Below are 25132 nucleotides of genomic sequence, written 5' to 3' on the forward strand. Positions count from 1 at the left end.
ACGCTAGATTGCCTGATCGAGACTTGATTGTTTAGAGACCGTCGCCATATTGCTGAAATGTTGCTGAATGCGGCGTTAAACAACAACTAAACAATGAACAATAGTATACAGTAACATAATAATACACAAAACATATGAGAATGATAAGAGGTTTAAGGCACAATGCCACGCCACACTTCTCTAAGAAATGATGAAGCATTTCTCTCAATAATACTAACTATCAACCTTCAGGGAAGCTACAATATAATTTATTCCCCCCAAAAAGTTCGAATGAATTAATGCAACTTTGCATTAAATCGACTCTCGCGCCCCCTACCGGCCGAACATTATTTCAAGTGAACTCCATACAGTTAAGTCCCTTGGAACGCTCTTTACGATTATCCTACGCACAACCAGTTCCTCAAACACAGAGAACACCGCGTGCGACAGTTTTCGATGTACGGAGCAATTATATAAATTCCATATACGGCAAGTGTTTTCTGTTTGGAAGATGTTCGTCTCGAAGTTTCAATTATCGATATCAGGCAAGTGGTAAGGGGCCATAAGTCTTTTATTGCATCAATCGGAAGCTAAAGTGAGTGCATATGCCCCAATATATATAATATTGGCCAAAATGTTGTCGAAAATGTGTGTCATTGTGCCTTTAAAATGAACATTGGTATGAAAAACTTGTGGAACTGAGCGTTACCTTGTTGGCAGGGTTGGCATCAGTGCTGAGGTAAAGCTCTGCGTTATCATCTGCCATGATGTAGAAACGATAGTCGGATGTACGAGGAGGAACGTAGTATCCTGAAGCCCTGGCGTTGAATCTGTCCATCGCATTCATGTCTTTGTAGTAGCCGCTGTCGATCGTCCCCGGGTAGTAGTCGGCGGCGGTCGTTGTCAACGTGCTGAAGTCGTTAAGGCCCGTCATACTGGCGTTCCATAGCTCGAATTTCAACCCTCGGCCACCTTAATAAATTATAATAACAACGTCTTGTATTTATTGCAAAGGGAGACGTTTCTGTGTATATATTTACATCGTGATCAAGCTAAAGGGTGCAAGAATCTACACCTTAACGTCGCTCCATTCAACAAAAACAAGACGTTCTAATAAGTCGTATGCTACATTATAGCCTCAACTACATCACAAATGAAGAGAAGAGAAAAGAGAGAGACAGAGAGAGAGGGGGTGGAGAGAGAAAGGGAGAGACAGATGGAGAGAGAGAGAGAGAGAGGGGTGGAGAGAGAAAGGGAGAGACAGATGGAGATAGAGAGAGAGGTGAGAGAGAGAGAGAGAGAGAGAGGTGTGGAGAGAGAGAGGAGAGAGAGAGGGAGAGACAGATGGAGATAGAGAGAGAGTGTGTGAGAGAGAGAGAGGGAGAGAGAGGGGGTGGAAAGACAGATGGAGAGAGAGAGAGAGAGAGAGAGAGAGAGAGAGAGAGAGAGAGAGAGAGAGAGAGAGAGAGAGAGAGAGATAGACCAACCTTCGTAATTCGCTGCCGCAGCAGGGGCAGCCACCGTCTCACAGACTATCTGCGTGTCTGTCACAGGCTCTGTCACTCGACACTCCGTATCTGGACCAAACACAAGGGGCAGCGTTTAAAGTCTGCATATATGAGACATGTTACAACACATGAGGCTAGCATGTTGCCTCCGCCACAGGTTATCCGCTACTGTCAATATTGCGTTATAATGTCGTGACGTCATCCAAACGTGACGTCATGCATATGAACACAACTGCAGGCGACTCAATGACCAAGACTGAGTGAATGAGTGAGTGAGTATGGTTCTACGCCGCTTTCAGCAATATTCCAGCAATATCACGGTTGGAGACACCAGAAATAGGCTTCACACTTGTACCCATGTGGGAAATCAAACCCGGGTCTTCGGCGTGACGAGCGAACGCTTTAACCACTAGGCTACCCCACCGCCCCCACTGACCAAGAAACGGTTGTAGTAGATAATCTTACCTCCAATCATGACCTTGACCTTTGCATCAGTCTCGTCAAAGTGTTTCCCAGTGATGGTTAGTTTGGTCCCTCCTTTCTCACTGCCTTCGCTGGGACTGACGCCATAGATAGCTGGAACAGGGAACGTCTCAATAGCAATAGGGACATATACTTGCTTTTTCACACACAGGTGTGGGACTATTCCGATTAAGCGGGCAATGGTGTGCTATATTTAGAAGTCGCGGTGGCTGAGTGGGCTGGCGATTAGGTGCCTGAATCTGAGGGTGTGGGTTCGAATCCTGGATGGAGCTCAACCCAACAAAAGTACTAGAATCTGTACTTTACTAAGAAAGTGTATTCCCAAATATAACATATGTTATATTTCAATTATTATTTGAAACGATACTGAATTATATGAATCTGTCAGAAATTAAAAATTATAAGAAATAATGAACGGGCTGATAACTCAAAACTGGTAATAGTCTTATAAAAAAAAATTGGAAGTTTTGAAAAGACCACGTGTAGTGTCTGGTAAACGGTACATACGGGCATATGTTTGGTACATGTAGATCTTCCCAGTACTGCTGGGTCGGAGAGTATCCAAGTCGGGCTTTGACCTGAAGAAAATCTTTTGAGGTTTTGAACAATAATAATTGAATCTTAAAAAAAAAAGTCTTTATAGGCGTTCACTGTTCACAATCGAATCTTTCACACACGGTCGTACAGCATGTTACTTCAGCGTATTGCGACAAAATGTCATGAGCTGGGCCCCGTTCCTCAAAGCGATCGTAGCGCTAAGGTGATCGTAACTCCCATACTCCCATACGATCACCTTAGCGCTACGACAGTCGTAAGTCTATGTTAAAGTATGGGAGTTACGATCACCTTAGCGCTACGACAGTCGTAAGTCTATGTTAAAGTATGGGAGTTACGATCACCTTAGCGCTACGACAGTCGTAAGTCTATGTTAAAGTATGGGAGTTACGATCACCTTAGCGCTACGACAGTCGTAAGTCCATGTTAAAGTATGGGAGTTACGATCACCTTAGCGCTACGATCGCTTTGTGAAACAGGGCCCTGGTGTTCAGGAACGTCCCTGGTGACTACTGGGAAATCCATATGACCATGTGAACTATAATTTGTATGCTTTTCTTTTCTTTTCAAGTTTGGTCAACCAAACTGTATACTTTCTTTTGGGCACTAGTTTAGTTTTAATAAGTGTAATAAAAGTTGTATTAACATGAATGGTTGAACATCAAACACAGCGTCATTTTGCGGTTGAAGTAGTGTCAAACCGTTGAACACGAGCACGTGGTTTGCTCGAATTTCGAGTTAATTTGTTGTCTGTTTTGACGATAGAATGTACCTACCTTCCAAACCATTCGTCGACGATGAAACTGGCATTCATGAAGCCTGGAACATGTGATACATCGTTAGAACTAAAACTAACATGAAATTTGATTCATCAGTTGTACAAACACGAAACGTAAATCATTGTTAGTATAAACATGAGCCATGTTTTAATGTATAGAGTGAGTGGGTGAGTGAGTATGGTTTTATGCAAAATTCCAGCAATATTCCAACAATATCACGACGGGAAACACTAGAAATGGGCTTCACAAATTGTATTTTACCCACGTGGGGAATCGAACTCGGGTCTTCAGCGTTACGAGCGAACGCTTTAACCTCTAGGCTACTCCACCGCCCCTTTAATGCATAGATGTACACAGGCATACAGAAACGCATGACCCTCCCCCAAGCTTGTTGTATATTTGGATGAGCCTCCATAAGTCTTTACACATTAAGTGGATTGTCTTGTCCGGACCCGACGTCAATATAGCTGAAATACTGCTGATCGCGGCGTTAAACAACAACCAAACAGAGCATTTAATATAAGATATGACTTTGGGAATAATTCTAGCTGAATAAGACGGTTGTATGCCTGCCTTACATCGGATGTAAATTAAGGCGCGCATATTCCGAGTGTTCAACTAATAGAAGTGAGTAAGTGAATTTACTTTTACTCCGCACTCTGTAATATTCCAGCTATATGGCGGCGGTCTGTATGTAATCGAGTCTGGACCAGACAAACTAGTGATCAACAGCATGAGCATTGATCTGCGCATTTGGGAACTGATGACATGTGTCAACCAAGTCAGTGAGCCTGACCACCCGAGCCCGTTAGTTGCCTCTTACGACAAGCATGGGTTACTGAAGATTTATTCTAACCCGGATCTTCACGGTTTGGAACTAATAGGAGGACTCCACAAACCAAAGGCGATAAGTGGTTGGAATTTGGATTCGCACCAACAAGAATTGGGCCGAATCCAAAGACGATCGAAAGCACAGTGAATCTCGATGCCCCTGATCCAAGTTATCCCGTAACCTTGAGTCATTATGCAAAAGGGGCGGTGGGGTAGCCTAGTGGTTAAAGCGTTGGCTCGTCACGCCGAAGACCCGGGTTCGAATCCCCACATGGGCACAATGTGTGAAGCCCATTTCTGGTGTCCCCCGCCGTGATGTTGCTGGAATATTGCTAAAAAGCGGCGTAAAACCAAACTCAGTCAGTCAGTCATTATGCAATAAAAAAATAAAAATTCTGCCATGACATTTCGAATCACATGTATCTGTCAGCTTTCAATTTAGAACGCTACACCTGGACTTGGCGGAACGGCGCCATTGTGTCTGCGAAGTGAAGCATGGACTGAACTGGTCTATGTCTGAACTGCATGACAGATGATGGGATGTGTTAATTTCCTACATATGATTGAGTAAACCATAAAACATGAGTTATATGGAGAAAAGAAAGGCAATAAAAAAGATCTTAGTGCGTTGTGTATGTCGTCATAGTGAACGCGGGACAAACGGTCGTTAAATCTGGCGTATTATTAATGCAGCGCTGTGCGCTGCAGAGAGTCCGTAATAGTCCATTTGTACCGGGGAGATATATAAAACAAGACAGAAAGATTGATTTGAATACTGACAAAAAACTCCGGTGCACGCTGTGATTACCGACACAGGAGGCTGATTCGCTCTACTTTCTAACAGCTCCGGTGTTCTTGAGATCGAACATGATAGGACTGACTACAGTAAACTACAGTTATTGCGTGAAGATCCGGGTTAAAATTGATCTTCAGTAACCCATGCTTGTCGTAAGAGGCGGCTAACGGGATCGGGTGATCAGGCTCGCTGGCTTGGTTGACACGTCATCGTATCCCAATTACGTAGATCGATGCTCATGATGCTGATCACTGGCTTTTTTCCCTCTTTATAAACTCTCTCTCTCTCTCTCTCTCTCTCTCTCTCTCACTCACTCTCTCTCTCTCAATGTTCATAGTTCAAAATACATCATCAACTCACCCACATATGTAGTTTTCGGCTTGCACTTCAGCGCCCCCCACCAGCTTTGCCCAGCGGAGTCAAGGTCAATCCCGAAGCTAAAACAAACACACAGGTTTCATTGGAAGATATCAATTGATGGCTTTGTCTTACGCTAAACATTAATGAGACCAACACTCTTGGGACGTCAATGATATATAAACACGCCCAGAGAGAGAATTATAGATCCAAGTTTCATAAGGAATAACATGTTTGGACAATCTAATGTCGTGACGCTGCGCATGACGATTCCATGTCCGGTTCTTGTAGCTTCATTGACAGCGTCCTTGACCTTAACATAATCACATGTACCCATTTACCTTATACGGACATACTATATCACGGTTAGGCATTTTCAGGTCAGATCTTCAAAACTGTCATGAATGAAATATCTATTAGCTTTTGCTTACAAGGTATCTTGTCTCTCGTCCTTCAGTGCACAGAGGTTATCTCCCATGTAGACTCTGCAACATCACGTGTAAGAGTAAGTCACTGTCAGGAGTGCTATACATCAGCTTTAATACACATCAATGTTTCATCTGCGATACATCAACGTTACAAGAGCAGTATAACAGCGAGTTTATCAGCAATACATTTACGATACATCTGTGATACATGGGGGATAAATCGGGAATATATCAACGATATATCAACACTGCATCAGGATGATGTCGGCAATTCATGTGCAATACATCAGCAGTACATCGTCAGTTTATCGACAATACATCCGCTTCAGCAATACATCGGCCATATTTCGACGATACTCCAGCAATACATTGTTGTTATATCGACGATACGTCAGCGATACATCACCGATATATCAACACTGCATCAGGATGATATCGGCAATTCATGTGCAATACATCAGCAGTACATCGTCAGTTTATCGACAATACATCCGCTTCAGCAATACATCAGCCATATATCGACGATACTCCAGCAATACATCGTTATATCGACGATACGTCAGCAATACATCAGCGATATATCAACACTGCATCAGGATGATGTCGGCAATTCATGTGCAATACACCAGCAATACATCGTCAGTTTATCGACAATACATCCCCTTCAGCAATACATCGTTGTTATATCGACGATACGTCAGCAATACATCAGCGATATATCAACACTGCATCAGGATGATATCGGCAATTCATGTGCAATACATCAGCAGTACATCGTCAGTTTATCGACAATACATATGCTTCAGCAATACATCGGCCATATTTCGACGATACTCCAGCAATACATCGTTGTTATATCGACGATACGTCAGCGATACATCACCGATATATCAACACTGAAACAGGATGATATCGGCAATTCATGTGCAATACATCAGCAATAATCGTCAGTTTATCGACGATACATATGCTTTAGCAATACATCGGCCATATATCGACGATACTCCAGCAATACATCGTTGTTTTATCGACGATACGTCGGTAATACATCAGCGATATATCAACACTGCATCAGGATGATATCGGCAGTTCATGTGCAATACATCAGCAGTACATCGTCAGTTTATCGACAATACATACGCTTGAGCAATAAATCAGCCATATTTCGACGATACTCCAGCAATACATCGTTTTATCGACGATACGTCAGCAATACATCAGCGATATATCAACACTGCATCAGGATGATATCGGCAATTCATGTGCAATACATCAGCAATACATCGTCAGTTCATCGACGATACATCCGCTTTAGCAATACATCAGCCATATATCGACGATACTCTAGCAATACATCGTTGTTATATCGACGATACGTCAGCAATACATCAGCGATATATCAACACTGCATCAGGATGATGTCGGCAATTCATGTGCAATACATCAGCAATACATCGTCAGTTTATCGACAATACATCCGCTTTAGCAATACATCGGCCATATATCGACGATACTCCAGCAATACATCGTTTTTATATCGACGATACGTCAGCAATACATCAGCGATATATCAACACTGCATCAGGATGATATCGGCAATTCATGTGCAATACACCAGCAATAATCGTCAGTTTATCGACGATACATCCGCTTCAGCAATACATCGTTGTTATATCGACGATACTCCAGCAATACATCGTTGTTATGTCGACGATACGTCAGCAATATATCAGCGATATATCAACACTGCATCAGGATGATATTGGCAATTCATGTGCAATACATCAGCAATACATCGTCAGTTTATCGACGATACATCCGCTTCAGCAATACATCGTTGTTATATCGACGATACGTCAGCAATACATCAGCGATATATCAACACTCTATTGGGATGATATAGGCGATTCATCTGTAATACATCAGCAATAAATCGTCGATATATCGACGATACATCAGCCACAAATCACAGATATATCTACCAATACATCAGCGATATATCGACGATGCATCATAATTATCTCAGCGATTAAACGACGATACATCAGCAATACCGAAGCGATATATCCATGACAAAACAGCGATATATCAACGACACATCTGAACAGCAATACGTCAGCAATATATCGATGATACAACAGCACTACATCATCGATATATCGACGATATATCGGCAATACATCAGCGATACATCTGCTATTCATAAGCGATACATCAGCGAAAGTATATACAAATGATTCAGTACATTCACACCATTGTATAAAGTCGTGGTGTTATGATGTATACTGACGTGCAAAAGAAAATACTCAACTGTCGGTATAGGATTTTGAAAAAACAAACGTTAAAATTTTGGCAAGTGTTTTGATAGTGCCAAAAGACAACATATTTCAACTGCAACGTTGCCACGATCCGCGCCCAACGTAGGCGACTCAGTCGATGTTCATGGTTTAATGACATGCCCCGAAATGGTCGAAAGGCCCGGATGCCGACAGCAGGCACATGTCTTTCTTCTTACTGTGTTTCTTTGACCAGATGTACTCTTTTTTTGTACGTCAGTATATTCGATATTAAAAGACCCAGACATACCCAAACTGAACCGACGTTTTCACGTACCTGACAAACCGGGCACTCTGACCATTAGTACTGACCACTTCATTGGTACCAAACAGACTCGTGATGATACGTCCACGGTACTTGACCAGCGTCCCTGCAACATGGTACCAACTGATTGGTTTCAAGTATAATTTGACTCTAGCTTTAGTATGGAATGAACTCAAACAACAGGAACAAATGTAGAGTTTGCATACAATATCTGCACAAAGTGAGTGAGCGAGTGAGTTTCATTTTACGCCGCTTTTAGCAATATTCCAGCAATATCACGGCAGGGACACCAGAAATGGGCTTCACACATTGTTCCCATGTGAGGAATCGAACCCGGGTGTCCGGCGTAACAATGGAACGCTTTAACCACTAGGTTACCCCACCGTTCCCTCTGCTCAAAGAGATCTTAGACGGAGTCGAAACTCCCATATCTACGCAAAAGCCTCAGACAATCGTAGGGTTTGTACAACGGCACCCAGTAATTATTGGATGCTAAAAATCATGACTTTGTTAGGCCTGTACTTACCAGGGATACCGGATGTGGGCTCCACATAATCTATGGTTGGTGTATAATGTGACTCGGGCTGTAACGATAATAACAGCATTAATAACTCTTCAACTACTGCTGCTGCTACTACTACTACCACTACTACCACTACTACCACTACCACTACTACTACTACTACTACTACTCCTACTACTACCACTACTACTACTACTACCACCACTACTACTGCTACTACAGCTACTATTACTACTACCTCTACTACCACTACTACTACTACCACCACTACTACTGCTACTACAGCTACTACTACTACTACTACTACCACTACTACTGCTACCACCACTACTACTACTACTACTACTACTACTACTACCACTACTACTACTACCACCACTACTACTGCTACTACAGCTACTACTACTACTACTACCTCTGCTACTACTACTACTACCACCACTACTACTACTACAACTATAGCTACTACTACTACTACTACCCCACTACCACTACTACTACTACACTACTACTACTACTACCACTACTACCACCACTACTACTGCTACTACAGCTACTACTACTACTACTACCTCTACTACCACTACTACTACTACCACCACTACTACTACTACCACTACTACTACTACCACCACTACTACTGCTACTACAGCTACTACTGCTACTACTACTACCTCTACTACCACTACTACTACTACTACCTCTACTACCACTACTACTACTACCACCACTACTACTCCTACTACTCCAACTACTACTACTACTATAGCTACTACTACCACCACCACTACTACTACTACTACTATAGCTACTACTACCACTACCACCACTACTACTACTACTATCACTACTCCAACTACTACTTCTACTACCACTACTACTACTGCTGCTACAATAGTTACGACTACTACTACTTCTACTACCACAACTACTACTACTTCTACTGCTACAACTACAACCACCACTACCTCTACTACTACTACTCCTCCTACTACTACCGACACTACTACTACTACTACTACCACCACTACTGCTACTACAGCTACTACTACTACTACTACCTCTACTACCACTACTATTACTACTATTACTACTACAACTGCTACATACAAAACAATATTACCATTACGGCTAATATTTACTACAGTACCAGTATTATCGTGAATACCATCCTCAACTATTTCCATGGCACTAACGGTAATAATATAACATCCACAATGAATGGCAATTACAGATCATCATTCAACCCCTGTGAAACGCAGATCGACAAGCGGAATAAATACTTACCTTGAAGGTGCACTTTTGACGATTCGCCTTACAATGGTCATCGTCCGGGATTCGAACCCCGTCCACATAGACCCGGACCGAGTACTCTTCTGTGGGCATTTTGCTGAAAACATAAGCAATGGAGTGAGTGAGTAATGTTCAACAAGCTTTTAGCAATATTCCAGCACCCGAAATGGGCCTCACACAAAGTCAGCTTCTATCACACGAATTCTGCATACATTTTATAACAAATAGTCTTTGTCCACACCAAGTGTCTGGTTGAAATCAACGAAATATAAATCGGAAAACAGCACTTGTAAACAAAACAAAGTTCAGAATTAACCCTGTGTATCATGTTCTCATATTGTGAGAGATCCGGACACAACTCGTCGATTACACATGCTCATTTGTTATAGAATATGCATGGGAATGAGTGAGTGAATTTAGTTTTACGCCGCGTTTAGCAATATTCCAGCAATATCAGAGAGGATACCAGAAATGGTCTTCACACATTGTACCCATGGGGGGAATGGAACCCGGGTCTTCGGCGACGAGCGAACGCTTTAACCACTAGGCTACCCCACCTCCCCCTTAAGCAATGGACATATATTGTTACACTTTTAGGATATATAGAGAATCTCACCCGAGTGTCTTTTGATATCAAATATATCACCACGAGTTCATAAAGTATTTTTTTCTTTTATTAACGAGTGTTGATATATTTGATATCAGAAGACATGAGGGTGAGATTTTATTTACCATCAAAAATCACTCTTTATTAGTTTCTAATGAAAAAATGTACATCTCTGAACACAGTACTGCCATTAGATTTGCAGTGCAGCGATGTCATAACATTGTGACGTCAACAAGTTCATGACGTCATAGCATTGTACCAAATCTACTGTCAAAACGATATCTCCTAGGAGATATCGTCTCACACAAGCGATATCTACTGTGGAACACAGTTTTGGATGATAAAACCTGATATCAACTTTTGTCGGGATCTATAACGGACATTAAATGCAGAACCAAAGTGGATGTTTGTGGTGATAGCGTGTGATCACGTACGTGTGAGCGCTTGTGTGCCTGTTTTGCACTTATGTGTATGTGACGAGTAGATTTCATTGCGTGTGCTTATATGCGTGTGTTTGTGTGCCTGTGTACGTGGGGCTTTGAACCTTGCTTTCTCAACAGCCTCCGTGCAGCGTGCCGTGACATTAATGGCACAAGATTCGGAGCGGCGGTAAACCCCCCTCACTCACTCATAAAGCTTCAATGACGTCTATACTTACGGGGTGTAGCACGTGATCTGTTTCTCATGGCAACCATCGGGGTGGATGGTACATTCGAAGTTCCGGGTGGAGGAAACAAGATACACTTTGTTTCCAAGATTGCTGTTCCCATCTCCGAAGTTGAACAGGTTCCGAGCGAAATCTGAAAAGAGTATCGATCATATCTTCTTTTGTTTAAACAATATTAATACACATTAACTTAAGATAACGCTCAATTTTATAAACGTTCCATTGCATTTATTGAATTTGTTTCAGTAGGAATCAGGTTGTAAAAACAAAGTAAATTTTCAGGAACCTTTCTTTGTTTTATTTCTCAACATTCAATCCTGCATATTTCCTGTCTACATTGTTTTCTAAATCGCAACGGGACCGCTTACGGTACGCGCCACGTTCGCGATCTATCGTTAAGAGTATACAAGCCTCCCCGCGTTCGCGGGAACTTGGTGTCAAAGACGCGAAGGGGTGGTGGTGTGTGGGGTGGGGGTATAGCTTGATTTGGATTTGTATCAAGATTACAGGGTCCTAATACTTGAGCACCTCTTGACACAGACGAAGAGTTGATTATCAGACATCTCACACATAAAGATTGAACGAATGATTTTAGTTTTACGCCGCTTTTAGCAATATTCCAGCAATATCACGGCAGGGGCACACCAGAAATGGGCTTCACACTTTGTACCCATGTGGGGAATCAAACCCGGATTCACGTAAGACGAGCAGACGCTTTTAACCACAAGGCTAACCCATTGGCCCTAAATAACGGTACTTGTAATTCACTCATGAAATGTACTTACTATGGCCCGTTATCGTGATCCGTGTACCTCCATTCGTACTCCCCTTCTGTGGCTCAATCTCAACGACACTCGACTCTGAAAAAAGAACAAATGAATGCATTGACAGGAAAAAGCGAAGCAAAACAACACTTTACAACAAAACTTGGAGTAAATATTATTAGTTGGCTCGGGGAGCACAGGTGTTCCATAGATATGCCAAACTTTTACTCATCCCCAAAATTTAGGAAAAAACATCCCAGATATGCGAACCAAGCTTACGAAATATATGCATGCATCCAAACTAGCAAAGTTTCCCATTGTCTCTTTTGTTTTCTGTGCTTTGAATCTGTGACTGACGTTGGGAAAGTACTGGAACACAGGAATGGGTTTGACAGGAACACAGTCCTTTAGGTAATGCCGAAAACTACAGCATTCTCCGAACAGTTCTTAGTGGGGTCGACTGGGCAACGCTTCTTGGGACAAGTCCCAGTCACTGTCTGGGCTGTGTGCAAAGGGGGCAAGGCTCCTGAGTAGAGGATGAACCTTACCAGCCTGACTGTGTTTGTTTCTTGTTTTGTTTAAAGCCGCATTTAACAATACTCCAGCTATATGACGGTATGTAAGTAATCGAGTCTGTACCAGACAATACAGTGATCAACATCATGAGCATCGATCTATGCAGCTGGGACATGGTCAACCATGTCAGTGACCCTGACCACCCGATCCCGTTAGTTGCCTCTTACGAGAAGCATGGGTTGGTGAAGACCAATTCTGACCCAGATCTTCACGGGTTCCTGACTGTGAGTGGACCACCGAACCATAATGTGTATATCATACTGCTGCTGCTGCTGCTGCTGATGATGATGGTGGTGGGGAAGACTGACAATAGTAATACAGACGATGATAAGGAAACGTCAATTGAATCATTTCTTTATGACACTTATTAATATCTTTGATTTATGCCATTGGTTTGCTTGGTTTGTCCTACGCAATGGTGATGACATGTGTCAACCAAGTCAGCGAACCTGACCACTTGATCCCGTTAGTCGCCTCTTACGACAAGCATGGGTTGCTGAAAGTCAATTTTAACCCGGACCTTCACGGTTAGTAAGCATCAGTAGTGAGTGAGTGAGTTTAGTTTTACGCCACACTTAGCAATATTCCAGCTATATGGCGACGGTCTGTAAATAATCGAGTCTGGACCAGACAATCCAGGGATCAACAACATGAACATCGATCCATACAGTTGGAAAACGATGACATGTGTCAACCAAGTCAGCGAGCCTGACCACCCGACTCCGTTAGTCGCCTCTGACGACAAGCACGGGTAGCTGAAGACCAATTCTAACCCGGCTATAATCAGTATGTACATGTAAATAATGATAAATTGAATGCTGAAGTAACGATTTCCTCCAAACCCGGATCTTCACGGCTGTCATTTATACCAATTGCTAGAGATGGGGTGATATTGATCTAGTGGCAAAAATATGTCAAAGGATTTTGAAAAGCGTTCTTTCTCACACTCTGATCATGTCATCGGATCTGTTAGTCAGGATAATTATCTCTCGAGAATACCGCAAAGAAGTGTTTAGAGGTTTACCTGGAACCACTGACATTGTCAAAAGTATTTTGTTACTGTTTGTTTCACTGATATACAAAACATAACACCATTTGTGATAGAGTTCAGTGTCCTTTGGGGTTAATAATCCTGTTACAATATCCTGTTACATTCTCAAGTGTTATTACATTCGTTTGTTTGCGTGCTAAAACCACTACGTCACCCTTGTAAGCACGGAGTGAAGAGGTTCTGGCAACCTGACACAGATAGACAGAAGGCACAGTAGTTCCTGAACCCCCTAACCCCCTCTGAAACCCTGTAAACCCCACCGCACTAATTGCTGACAATATTCCTAAAAGCCATTTGAATAACAACCCTCTTTAACAATACGTCCCGAGTATCTTCGTACTAATCTTTTTATTCCCCACGCATGATGAACCACACTCGACGAATCGACCCCCTACAATTTGTTAGCCATTGTTCAACGATAATATGACATGAAACATATTATCATCCACTCATTCGTGAACACCCCAGAGAATACATGGACACACGCGTCCTTGGGGCTTTGTTCGGAAGGTATTGTAGCGTTGTCTGCTCAAGATAGCGATCATCTTCGGAGCTAATTACATATTGTCATGGTGTTTATATTCTTCTGACGTGGTTCTGTGGAGCTGATTTGAGTCCCAGGACATGCCAAAACATATTAAACATTAACACCTAGTCATTCGTGCAAGAACACCTTTAGGGAAGACAAATTTGCAAATCCTGAGTGTTTACTGACTACTTGAGACTGGTTGAAAGGAAACAAACGGTATGTTTGTTAATAAGTAATGCCCGTTGTATTCAATAGTATTGACAAATAGGCTCACGCTGAAAACTGTAAACCAAATTGTTTGACATCGTGACAAAATCCATCCCCAGACTTCATTACAGTGTTCCAAGGTTATATAACTGATGGATAAAGCAGTGTGCTTTCTGAAAGGGAGATTTGTAGGGAACAAACATGTGAATTGGACACTGTGTATTCTCACACAGAGTGAGTGAGTGAGTGAGTGAGTGAGTGAGTGGGTTTATCGCCAGTGAAGGGTATTCCAGTTATACATGGCGTGTATGCTGAATGTGGGAGAAACTCCCGAAGTTAGCATGTTCTAAGATAAGTTTGGTGTAACCCCGGGTATGGAACTAAGAAACATTAACACATATTCAGGGCGAATCGGGATTTGTAATTTCGATCATAGATGTCTGGGGTGTCCAAGGGAGGTACCAGTTACACTCAAATGAGAGCGGATGATTTTACGCCGCTTTTAGCAATATGTAATCAGAATCCCCTCGTGGTAAAGTTGATCGTTTATATTTTAACGGGTTAGAGTAGGTGCTTACAATTACATTCACTCAGGAGTTACCTAAAGGCATCAAGACTTTACACTACTTAAATAGATGATCGTTGAATATTGACTTCACACCCGAACAACAAGCAGAGGCTATTCGTGCATATATAGTAAACAACGATTCAAACGTCTGACTGACTGAGTTTGGTTCTACGCCGCTTTTAGCAATATTCCAGCAACATCACGGCGGGGGACACCAGAAATGGGCTTCACACATTGTACCCATGTTGGGATTCGAACCCGGGTCTTCGGCGTGACGAGCCAACGCAAATCATGAAAATGGCTTTAACCACTAGGCTACGATTGAGTGCCCCACCGCCCCGGGTTTAACCGAACTCAAGGGGACCACTTACCTTATAATCGTAGTTATAACAGTTCTACTGAAATATACAGCTAGGTTTCTGGGACCCCAACATAGTTCGTTATATCAACGAGAGATCCTTAAAAAGCGAGTTTGTTATATACGTAGTTTATTGTATTTCAAATTCATAATTCATACAATATTTTAGAGGAGGTTGAACGGATTGAATAACAGATTGAACGTAAGTGGGTAGACTTTCAAGTGAGTGAGTGAGTGAGTTAAGATTTACACCGCACTCAGCAATATTCCAGCTTTATGCCGGCAGTCTGTAAATAATCGAGTCTGGACCAGACAATCCAGTGATCAACAGCATGAGCATCGATCTGCGCAGTTGGGAACCGATGACATGTGCCAACCAAGTCAGCGAGCCTGACATACCGATCCCGTTAGTCGCCTCTTACGACAAGCAAGATCAATATTCTAACCCGGACCTTCACGGATGAGACTTTCAAGTAAAGTGGCAGTGCCACAGTAGGTGGTTATTGAATAAACTGTTATTCAAATTATCACAAGATATATAGATGAGGTACACATGTCGAGTTTCCAATGTAAAACTAGGTTAACTGTCGACTAAACAGCACTAAATTAAGATTGGAGACTATATCGCAGCGTTTGCGTTTACATTACAAAAGACTAGCCATTTAAAGGGACAAGACCCTTTCCGTTATCACAAGAAAGTTCCGGTTAAAGCAGTGTCCATTGTTCGATTCCCACTTTGTCATTAAAAATGTGCTGGGACCACACAATCAGAGGTCCATTGAAAGGGATATGCTTCGTTCGTTCGTAACGATTTAGTCGAGCCACAACCGTCGGAGCAGACTAGAGTGAGATATATTGAACTGAGACCGGGTATGGATTCATCAGAATCATAGCGGGGTGGCTATTAGTACTCCACCGATGGTAGACCATGCGTGTCTAACGGTATTTTATCCGTGTATTTATGGGTTATTTATCTTGTCCAGTCTTGTCCAGTAACTGTTGCGTTCAATAAAAAAAACTTGAAAATTGGATTTGACTACAACATAACAAACGTTATCAAAACCTTTCTAAATGTTTTACTATCACTCATTTCTGACACAGTTTGTGAAAAGTAATTTTGCTTAAAAAGAAACAAAGGTTCAAAGATTAGCAATAAATTAGATATCACTTAATGCCATTCAAAGAGTCTATTAAATACGATTATATACTCATGCCAATAATGGTTGTCACCCCCTTTAATTTTTTTAATTGGAGAGGGGGTGTGGGGTGGGGTGTGAGGTGTGTGTGTGTGTGGGGGGGAACAACCATAATTGGCATGAGTATATTAAAAAAAGACCCGTATCAAAGTTTTTTAGGGCTTGTAATCTTTACTAGGCCTCAGCACAGACATTTTTTTTTTCGATGTAATAACGCGAAATTAAGACTTTTTCAGATTAAAATCAAACATATAATAAAATCAACTGTGAGGAATTTTTCCATTTGCTCGTTTCAAATGTCTGTCGTCAATACATCACCTATGGTTAAAGCGTTCGCTCGTCACGCCGAAAACCCGGGTTCGATTCCCCACGTGGGTACACAGTGTGAAGCCCATTTCTTGTGTCACCCGCAGTGACATTGCTGGAATATTGCTAAGAGCGGCGTAAAACTAAACTCAGTCAGTCAGTCAGTCTTTTGCCTGCCGGTCAATGTAACGATTTGTTGATTGGTGAGTGAGTGAGTTTAGTTTTACGCTGCACTCAGTGATATTCCAGCTAGATGGTAACGGTCTGTAAATAATCGAGTCTTGACCAGACAATCCAGTGATCAACAGCATGAGCATCAATCTGCGCAGTTGGGAACCGATGACATGTGTCAAACAAGTCAGCGAGCCTGACCACCCGATACCGTTAGTCGCCTCTTACGACAAGCATGGGTTTCTGAAGGTTCATTCTAACCCGGACCTTCGCGGGTTTTGTTGATTAGTGTGTCTGAGTATGGTTATACGTCAATTCCAACTGTATGGACATAAAATGGTATTTACTTATTTTACCCACGGTAGGAATCGAACCCCTGACTTCGTCGTGATGAGCTGAACCTTTAATTCCCTATCCGTCCCGTGTGCCGTTGTACAAAGCGATATTAGCGCTTATTAATGCGATCGTAACTCTCAGTAATTAATATAGACTTACGACTTGATTGGCGCTAAGGTGATCGTAAGTACCATTAATCAACATAGACTTACGACTGACGTAGCGCTAAGGTGACCGTAATTCCCATTAATTAACATCCACTAACGACTGACGTAGCGCTAAGGTGAACGTAACTCCCATTGATTAACATAGACTTACGACTGACGTAGCGCTTAGGTGATCGTAACTCCCACTAATTAATATAGACATACGACTGACGTAGCGCTAAGGTGACCGTAATTCCCATTAATTAACATCAACTAACGACTGACGTAGCGCTAAGGTGACCGTAATTCCCATTAATTAACATCAACTTACGACTGACGTAGCGCTAAGGTGACCGTAACTCCCATTGATTAACATAGACTTACGACTGGCCTATCGCTAAGGTGACCGTAACTCCCATTGATTAACATAGACTTACGACTGGCGTATCGCTAAGGTGACCGTAACTCCCATTGATTAACATAGACTTACGACTGACGTAGCACAAAGGTGGCCGCAACTCCCACTAATTAATATAGACTTACGACTGACGTAGCGCAAGGTGACTGCAACTCCCTCTAATTAACATAGACTTACGACTCACGTAGCGCAAAGGTGATCGCAACTCCCACTAATTAATATAGACTTACGACTGACGTAGCGCCAAGGTTGCTGTGTACAACAGCGCCCTGGTAGTCTAAGGTAGGGCCTGGGTAAGTTTCTGTTCTTAAAAATTAGATTGTCGTGACCACTTCAACTCATACCGTTCACGAATATGAATATATGTAGGTCACGAATATATATGTGAAAAGGTCGTGGGAACGAATGCACGTATTGTTGGCCTTAATACATTGGGTTGAAATTTGATATGATGTGCCTATATCACAGCATGTCTTTGTCATTATTTTATCATGATAAGGTATGAGTTACATCAAGTTTAGGATAATCAACAATTATTGCCTTTTAGTGAGTGAGTGAGTGAGTGAGTGAGTGAGAGGGTTTAGTTTTACGCCGCAATAATTTCGAACCGTACTGTTGCCCCATCATCTCATGCGATAGGATTTACGACATCGTTAATAGTTCGATACAGCTGTACTCAAAACGTACACAATCTTGAGAGTGAGTTGGGTTTTACGCCGCGTTCAGCAATATTCCAGCAAAATCACGGGGGAGGACACCAGGAATGTGCTTCACACATTGTGCCCATGTGGGGAATCGAACCCGGATCCTCGGCGTGACGAGCAAACGCCTTAACCACTAGGCTACCCCACCGCCCCGCTGCCATTTAGTAATCGACCCACTCCTATCCAACATTTGAAGGGTGGAACTCCCCTCAGAGAAGTACGGGTACTGCGATACCCGTGGAACTTGTATCATGCATTTGTAAACCCTGTATCGTATATTACATACCATGAGATAAAGGAACAGATTTGACAATACCATGACTATGATGAAAATCTGTATAAAACGAACCCCTTTTTTCTGGAAACCTCTCCACTATTATGGGGTACCTGTATATAACAATATATTAGATATCATGGGATAAGGAATTGATTTGACAATACTCAGTGCAACTCAGATCATGCTGAAAAAAATCTGTATAAAACGAACCCCTGTTTTCTGGAAACCTCTCCAAACGTATGATAACATTAACGTGCGCACACATACAAAATTAGTACACCGTAGGATTCACTTAGCCGGACACTTGCCTATCCGGACACGTGTTTATCCGGACGAATGCTCCATTACTGGCATAGTCCAGATTAACGAGGTTCCGTTGTAACTAACAACTAAGATATCTGGATGAGATAAGACATTGTTCAGAACAGCGTCTACGCATAAACCATACATCAACTATAAAACAGGTTGGATATTGTCAACTCTTTTAAACACGATACTCAAAATCCTGACCCCCGTCACTCACGCAGTCTTTGCAACACGACTACTGTGTCCGTTATTCAGCATATGTCGCTACGGTGTGGACTGTAATAAGCATATCTGGTTACATTCCCAGCTTGTGTTACACACATATGACCTGTTCTCTGTGTTGTAGAGAACAGAGGGGCTGCACAAGACATGATTTGACAGCGTGTAAACTTGTAACATTCGCAACTTGGTGACGTATAGAACGTCCGGGTCACCGAGCAAGATATAGGTATTGGGATATATTACGACAGACATAGTTAAAAACATACCTAAATGCATGTCTGTGTCTATTTGGACGTAGATACATGTATAATGCTCATATGTATAAACTCTTCAGCAGATAATGACAACTTAGGCATCGAATATTCAGACAGGTAAATATAAGGTATAAAATCTTCATACTGGTTAAAACTATTTGGATCAGGTTTAAACCTTTCAGACAGATATTATCGATTCAGATAAGCATCAACCTTCAAAGGGGCTATAATCTACTCAGACAGAAAGGGGTCATTCAGACAGGTAAAGCTATAAAAAACGGTTTAAACTATTGAAACATGTAATACCTATCATAAAGACTAAAACTATGTTAACAATTTATACAATCCCAGTAGGTATTCAAGTAATCATATCTTATCACTAGAATTAAATCAGATTGTGTTCTAACCTTATACTGCAGCAGTAATTATACCTATTGTGACATATGTTTTAGTCTAACGATATACAAGACAAGAACACTGTCTATCATATTTAACTATTGTCAGACCTTTTTATAAACGTACATGCATACTATTTAAGACATATGTTTTTGGTTTAATATCTCCAATTTAATATTGGGTAAATCTGAACATTGTTTTAATATCGCCCATTCAATATAGGGTAAATCTGAAGATTATTTTAATATCGCCCATTCAATATAGGGTAAATCTGAACATTGTTTTAATATCGCCCATTCAATATAGGGTAAATCTGAAGATTATTTTAATATCGCCCATTCAATATAGGGTAAATCTGAACATTGTTTTAATATCTCCAATTTAATATAGGGTAAATCTGAACATTGTTTTAATATCGCCCATTCAATATAGGGTAAATCTGAACATTGTTTTAATATCTCCAATTTAATATTGGGTAAATCTGAACATTGTTTTTATATCGCCCATTCAATATAGGGTAAATCTGAACATTGTTTTAATATCGCCCATTCAATATAGGGTAAATCTGAACATTGTTTTAATATCGCCCATTCAATATAGGGTAAATCTGAACATTGTTTTAATATCGCCCATTCAATATAGGGTAAATCTGAACATTGTTTTATATCGCCCATTCAATATAGGGTAAATCTGAACATTGTTTTAATATCGCCCATTCAATATAGGGTAAATCTAAACATTTTTTTATATCGCCCATTCAATATAGGGTAAATCCGAACAGTTTTAATATCGCCCATTCAATATAGGGTAAATCTGAACATTGTTTTAATATCGCCCATTCAATATAGGGTAAATCTGAACATTGTTTTAATATCGCCCATTCAATATAGGGTAAATCTGAACATTGTTTTAATATCGCCCATTCAATATAGGGTAAATCTAAACATTTTTTTTATATCGCCCATTCAATATTGGGTAAATTTGAACATTGTTTTCTCAGTCACAATTATGTCTGAGATTTTGCATGCAATTCGTATGAACTAGCCTACATGAAAGACTCAATTATGTTGGTTTGTAATTCACCTGTCGATGCACGCATTAATGATTTAGCTTTAACCAAATTATTTAAGGAAGCAAAGCGATTTTGTTTTTTGTTCAGTTGAAACAATGCACCACTCGGGGCTTTGAATGGTATTTAGAAGTGACACACATAAGGAGGGGAGTTTTATGGATGTCAGCTTCTTCATTATGAGGAACACAACTCCGAAACGTTCTGTTCCTCATAAATAAAGAAGTTGACATCCATAAAACTCTCTTCCTTAATGCATCACTCGATAATGGCAGGTCGTCAATAGAGCGTAGTCCTCAAGTTGTAGCTGGACCGTGAAGTATTATTGTAGTACATGTTATACCATTGTTTAGAAAACCATACTCCATATAACATCATCGAAACGTTCTTCAGTCACGGTATATGCCCTTGTTATGCTAACCCATTGTGTCGGGGGCCCAAGATCCAACACTGGTCTTTCATGGGCGTATGTGTGCTGCAACCTTGATCTCCTATAAACAACGCAGGCCCCCGTTGAGTACCGTGGTCACATCAAGTAATACCTCTACCAATAAATATTTATGTGCCATGTGTGTTAAAAAGGCGCAGGAAACTTGACCCTCCTTCCCTTTGATCATCGCTTGAGTACATGTGACCTACAGCAGTTGAAATGTCGTTAAAACAACGTATGAGGCGGCAAGGTCGTCAACGTTGCCAGTATATAAAATGTAAAATGAAGTGAAAGATGATCATAACTACATACTTTAGGTCGTTTTGAATGAGCGTGGTTGGAATATTGTCTCATAAAAGGAATTTGATATTTACAAGGGATACAATATGTTGACGTTTAAGATATTTGGTTAGAATCCAAGATGGCCTCTTTCATAAGAGGACGTGCAATAACAATGCTCACGGTTTTTTTCAAGTGATAAAGGTGTTTCCGCCCCTTTCAATGAATGATTCAAGGAATGTTGTTTACTGCCAGTAAGCAATATTTCAGCTTCAGTAGAGCGGTCAGTAAATAACCGAGTCTGGACCAGACAATCCAGTGATTGATATAATGAACACAGATGGACGCCATTTGGATACGATAGGATGCATGGGCCAGGTCAGCGAGTCTGACCACCCTATCCCTTAGGTCATCTACACAACAAGCATGCGCTGCTGAAGACCAGTTCTTACACGGATCTCCACGGGGAGGGATGTTTGAGTTATTACGCGGTTTTGTTTGCTATATCAGTAAAGTAATCCATGAAGATACGGGTTAGAATTGATCTTCAGCAACCCATGCTTGCCGTAAGAGGCGACTAACGGGATTAGGTGGTCATGCTTGCTGACTTGGTTGACACATGTCACCGTATCCCAAAAGCGTAGATCTATGTTCATGCTGTTGATCACTGGATTGTCTGGTCCAGACTCGATAAATTACAGACCGCCGTCATATACCTGAAATTTGCTGAGTGCGGCGTAAAACAACAAACAAAGCATCAGGAAATTAGGCTGTTTGAGGGTAAGCCATTAATCGGCATTGGTCAAGCGCGAACCATGTCCTCCAGACTCGATCAGCCCAGATCACCAATTGTTATCAGTGCCCCAAGAACATGATATCTTTATAGCCATTAGGCAGCTCAGTCTGGATGGTCACTGGACTCCCCTTGTTATGTGAGCTACACACGGGTTGTGGTATGTGGTATCATGCAGAAACTCACGGTTAGGCTTTTGGGGAAGACGATTAATGAGGTCAACCTTTTTGTGGTCGTTTAAGGAGGGAACACGAATTCGTTGAAGTTTTCGTGTTTTGATCAATGTGTGGACAGCGTCCCACAAAACGATGGTATCGCAACGACGATGGTAACTTCCACAGTTTAATACTGGCTTACTAGTCGCATAGCGCTAAGGCAGCTTTGGTGAAGAAAGGAGTAAGTAGTAGTAGTAGTAGTACGTAGTAGTAGTAGTAGTAGTAGTAGTAGTAGTAGTAGTAGTAGGAGTAAGTAGTACACATTTAGGCAATATATAGGCAGGATATTTATATCGCAAGGGTCCACGATACATCGATGTATCGCCACAAGAGACGATATATCCTGATACAACTTCAATACTAGTTAAAGTTGTAAGGAGTATTGCATTAGGAATAGGAAGGGAGTCTCTTTGAAATTCTGAATTTTAAAAGCAAATTGAACCTTTTAGGAATTTGTTTGTGTCTGTTATCTTTGTTACATGGACAAAGGAGTTGGTGTATAAGTCAAAGAGAGTGAACATTTTTCAAACTCTGTGAACTGTAGAATACTTGTCTTTAAGTAACTGAAATATGTTTTAGTTGTTTGACAAATAACACCATTTATTAACAACTATGAACGATGTCTTAGCTTTGTTAAGAAAGAGAACAAAGAGAAGATAAAATTTAGAAAGCATACTTAAGACCTCTTTTCAGTGATTCTAAATTCTGATATAAATTACATTCAATTGTTTGTGAAAGCATCGGTGCAGAAACACACCTTCCAAAGGAAACTTCAGTTTCAAACCTAAATATGTTAGATCAAAGTATACTGAATATACTTTAAAAGCATTATATGCTGAAACTTTATTTAATGAACATCTTTTTAAGTGTGTGTGAATGCAACACAAGATCTGCTGTATAACAAATAAAGATTCAGTCATTTTATCTATCATATATGTTCTGCTATTAGAAATGGTAAGTATCGGGATACGTATGGTATCGCCACCATTGGATCGTGATGATAATTGTCTCGCAGGTTCCTTGCCAATACCTTCATGATATATCGTCTCGCCTCATTAAGATGGTATCGGAATATATCGTCTCGCTACTTAGACCACGATACACAGCTCTAGTAGTAATAGTTCAAGGCGTTTACATCACATCTCAATATTGTCCTAATCGAGCATTCGTCACGATATGACTGAGATATTGCCGATGTGACGTTAAATTTTAACTCACTCACTCCTAATCTAGCGACTTTAAAACTCCCATCAATATGTCCATGCAATGTATTTGATGGTTCCGTCAGTCCGTGCCACATGTGCCGCATTAATGGTGATGTGATGTCAATATAAAACCCGCTGCTCGCTATACCAGCAATTGCAACCAATTATTTTTCTGTAAACATCTATCCCTGGACAAATATCTTTGAGAGAAACAGGTTTTTATAATGGGCTGCCCTAATAGATATCAGGTGCACTTCGTCGCTGGTAACAGGATCGTAGTTACATCTTAATATACAATATTAACCTCATTGTGCTGCGGCTCTCAAAGTTTGGGTTTAACTTAATGAAGTCCAAAGTTCGTGTCAGCCGCACAATCAGGAATCAGTTATATGTTTTCTGGAAACAGTATAATCTGATTTTTTATTCAGATATTTAGATGTAGAGAACGGTTACCTCTACGGGATAGTTGGATTTAAAACAGTATAACGTTGCATGATTAAAATTTTCTATCAAGTATTTGTGTTGCGGATGTCAATGTCTATTGATGAAATATTCCTTTTTTTTTGAAAGAACGGAGAATCAGACAGCTGACGATAGGAGAGTGAGTGAGTATCGTTTTATGACGCGCGTCTTTCATTCATATTAATCTAGGGTGCCACTAGCGGATTTCTAGTTTGGGAATCGATATCGATCAGAGGCCTCTTGTTTGATGTAGCACTGCCCCTACCCCCGTGCTGTCAGTCTTATCAATATAAAACGATGGAACACAGGGACACATGAAGGATTGTATACACGTGTTTTATAGCGCTAATAATGATGCTGGTTATCTGGTACGAGTAAGATTTCCTGGTTGGAGCATTATACAGGAAATATATGTTTCTTATTCGTTCACAAAATGTTCGCTCCAACACCAATATTCACAGTAAGACAATTTTCACAAATCAATAAA

The 25132-nt window shown here is 41.1% G+C and overlaps 1 protein-coding gene across 1 annotated transcript in view; it reads right to left on the reverse strand.

The window, feature by feature from the left end:
* The window catches only part of LOC124259805 (fibrocystin-L-like), a 144484-nt gene that overhangs the window by 76456 nt on the left and 42896 nt on the right, over positions 1–25132 (reverse strand). Inside the window, 12 exon segments of the mRNA XM_046694010.1 lie at positions 689–951; positions 1467–1556; positions 1953–2063; positions 2478–2548; positions 3302–3344; positions 5292–5368; positions 5720–5773; positions 8330–8423; positions 8844–8901; positions 10128–10230; positions 11399–11540; positions 12193–12267. Coding sequence (XP_046549966.1) covers positions 689–951; positions 1467–1556; positions 1953–2063; positions 2478–2548; positions 3302–3344; positions 5292–5368; positions 5720–5773; positions 8330–8423; positions 8844–8901; positions 10128–10230; positions 11399–11540; positions 12193–12267 — 1181 coding nt within the window.

This window comes from Haliotis rubra, unplaced genomic scaffold (genome assembly GCF_003918875.1).
Source record: "Haliotis rubra isolate DU_JTF1 unplaced genomic scaffold, ASM391887v1 Scf1182, whole genome shotgun sequence".
Classification (NCBI taxonomy): Eukaryota; Metazoa; Mollusca; class Gastropoda; order Lepetellida; family Haliotidae; genus Haliotis; species Haliotis rubra.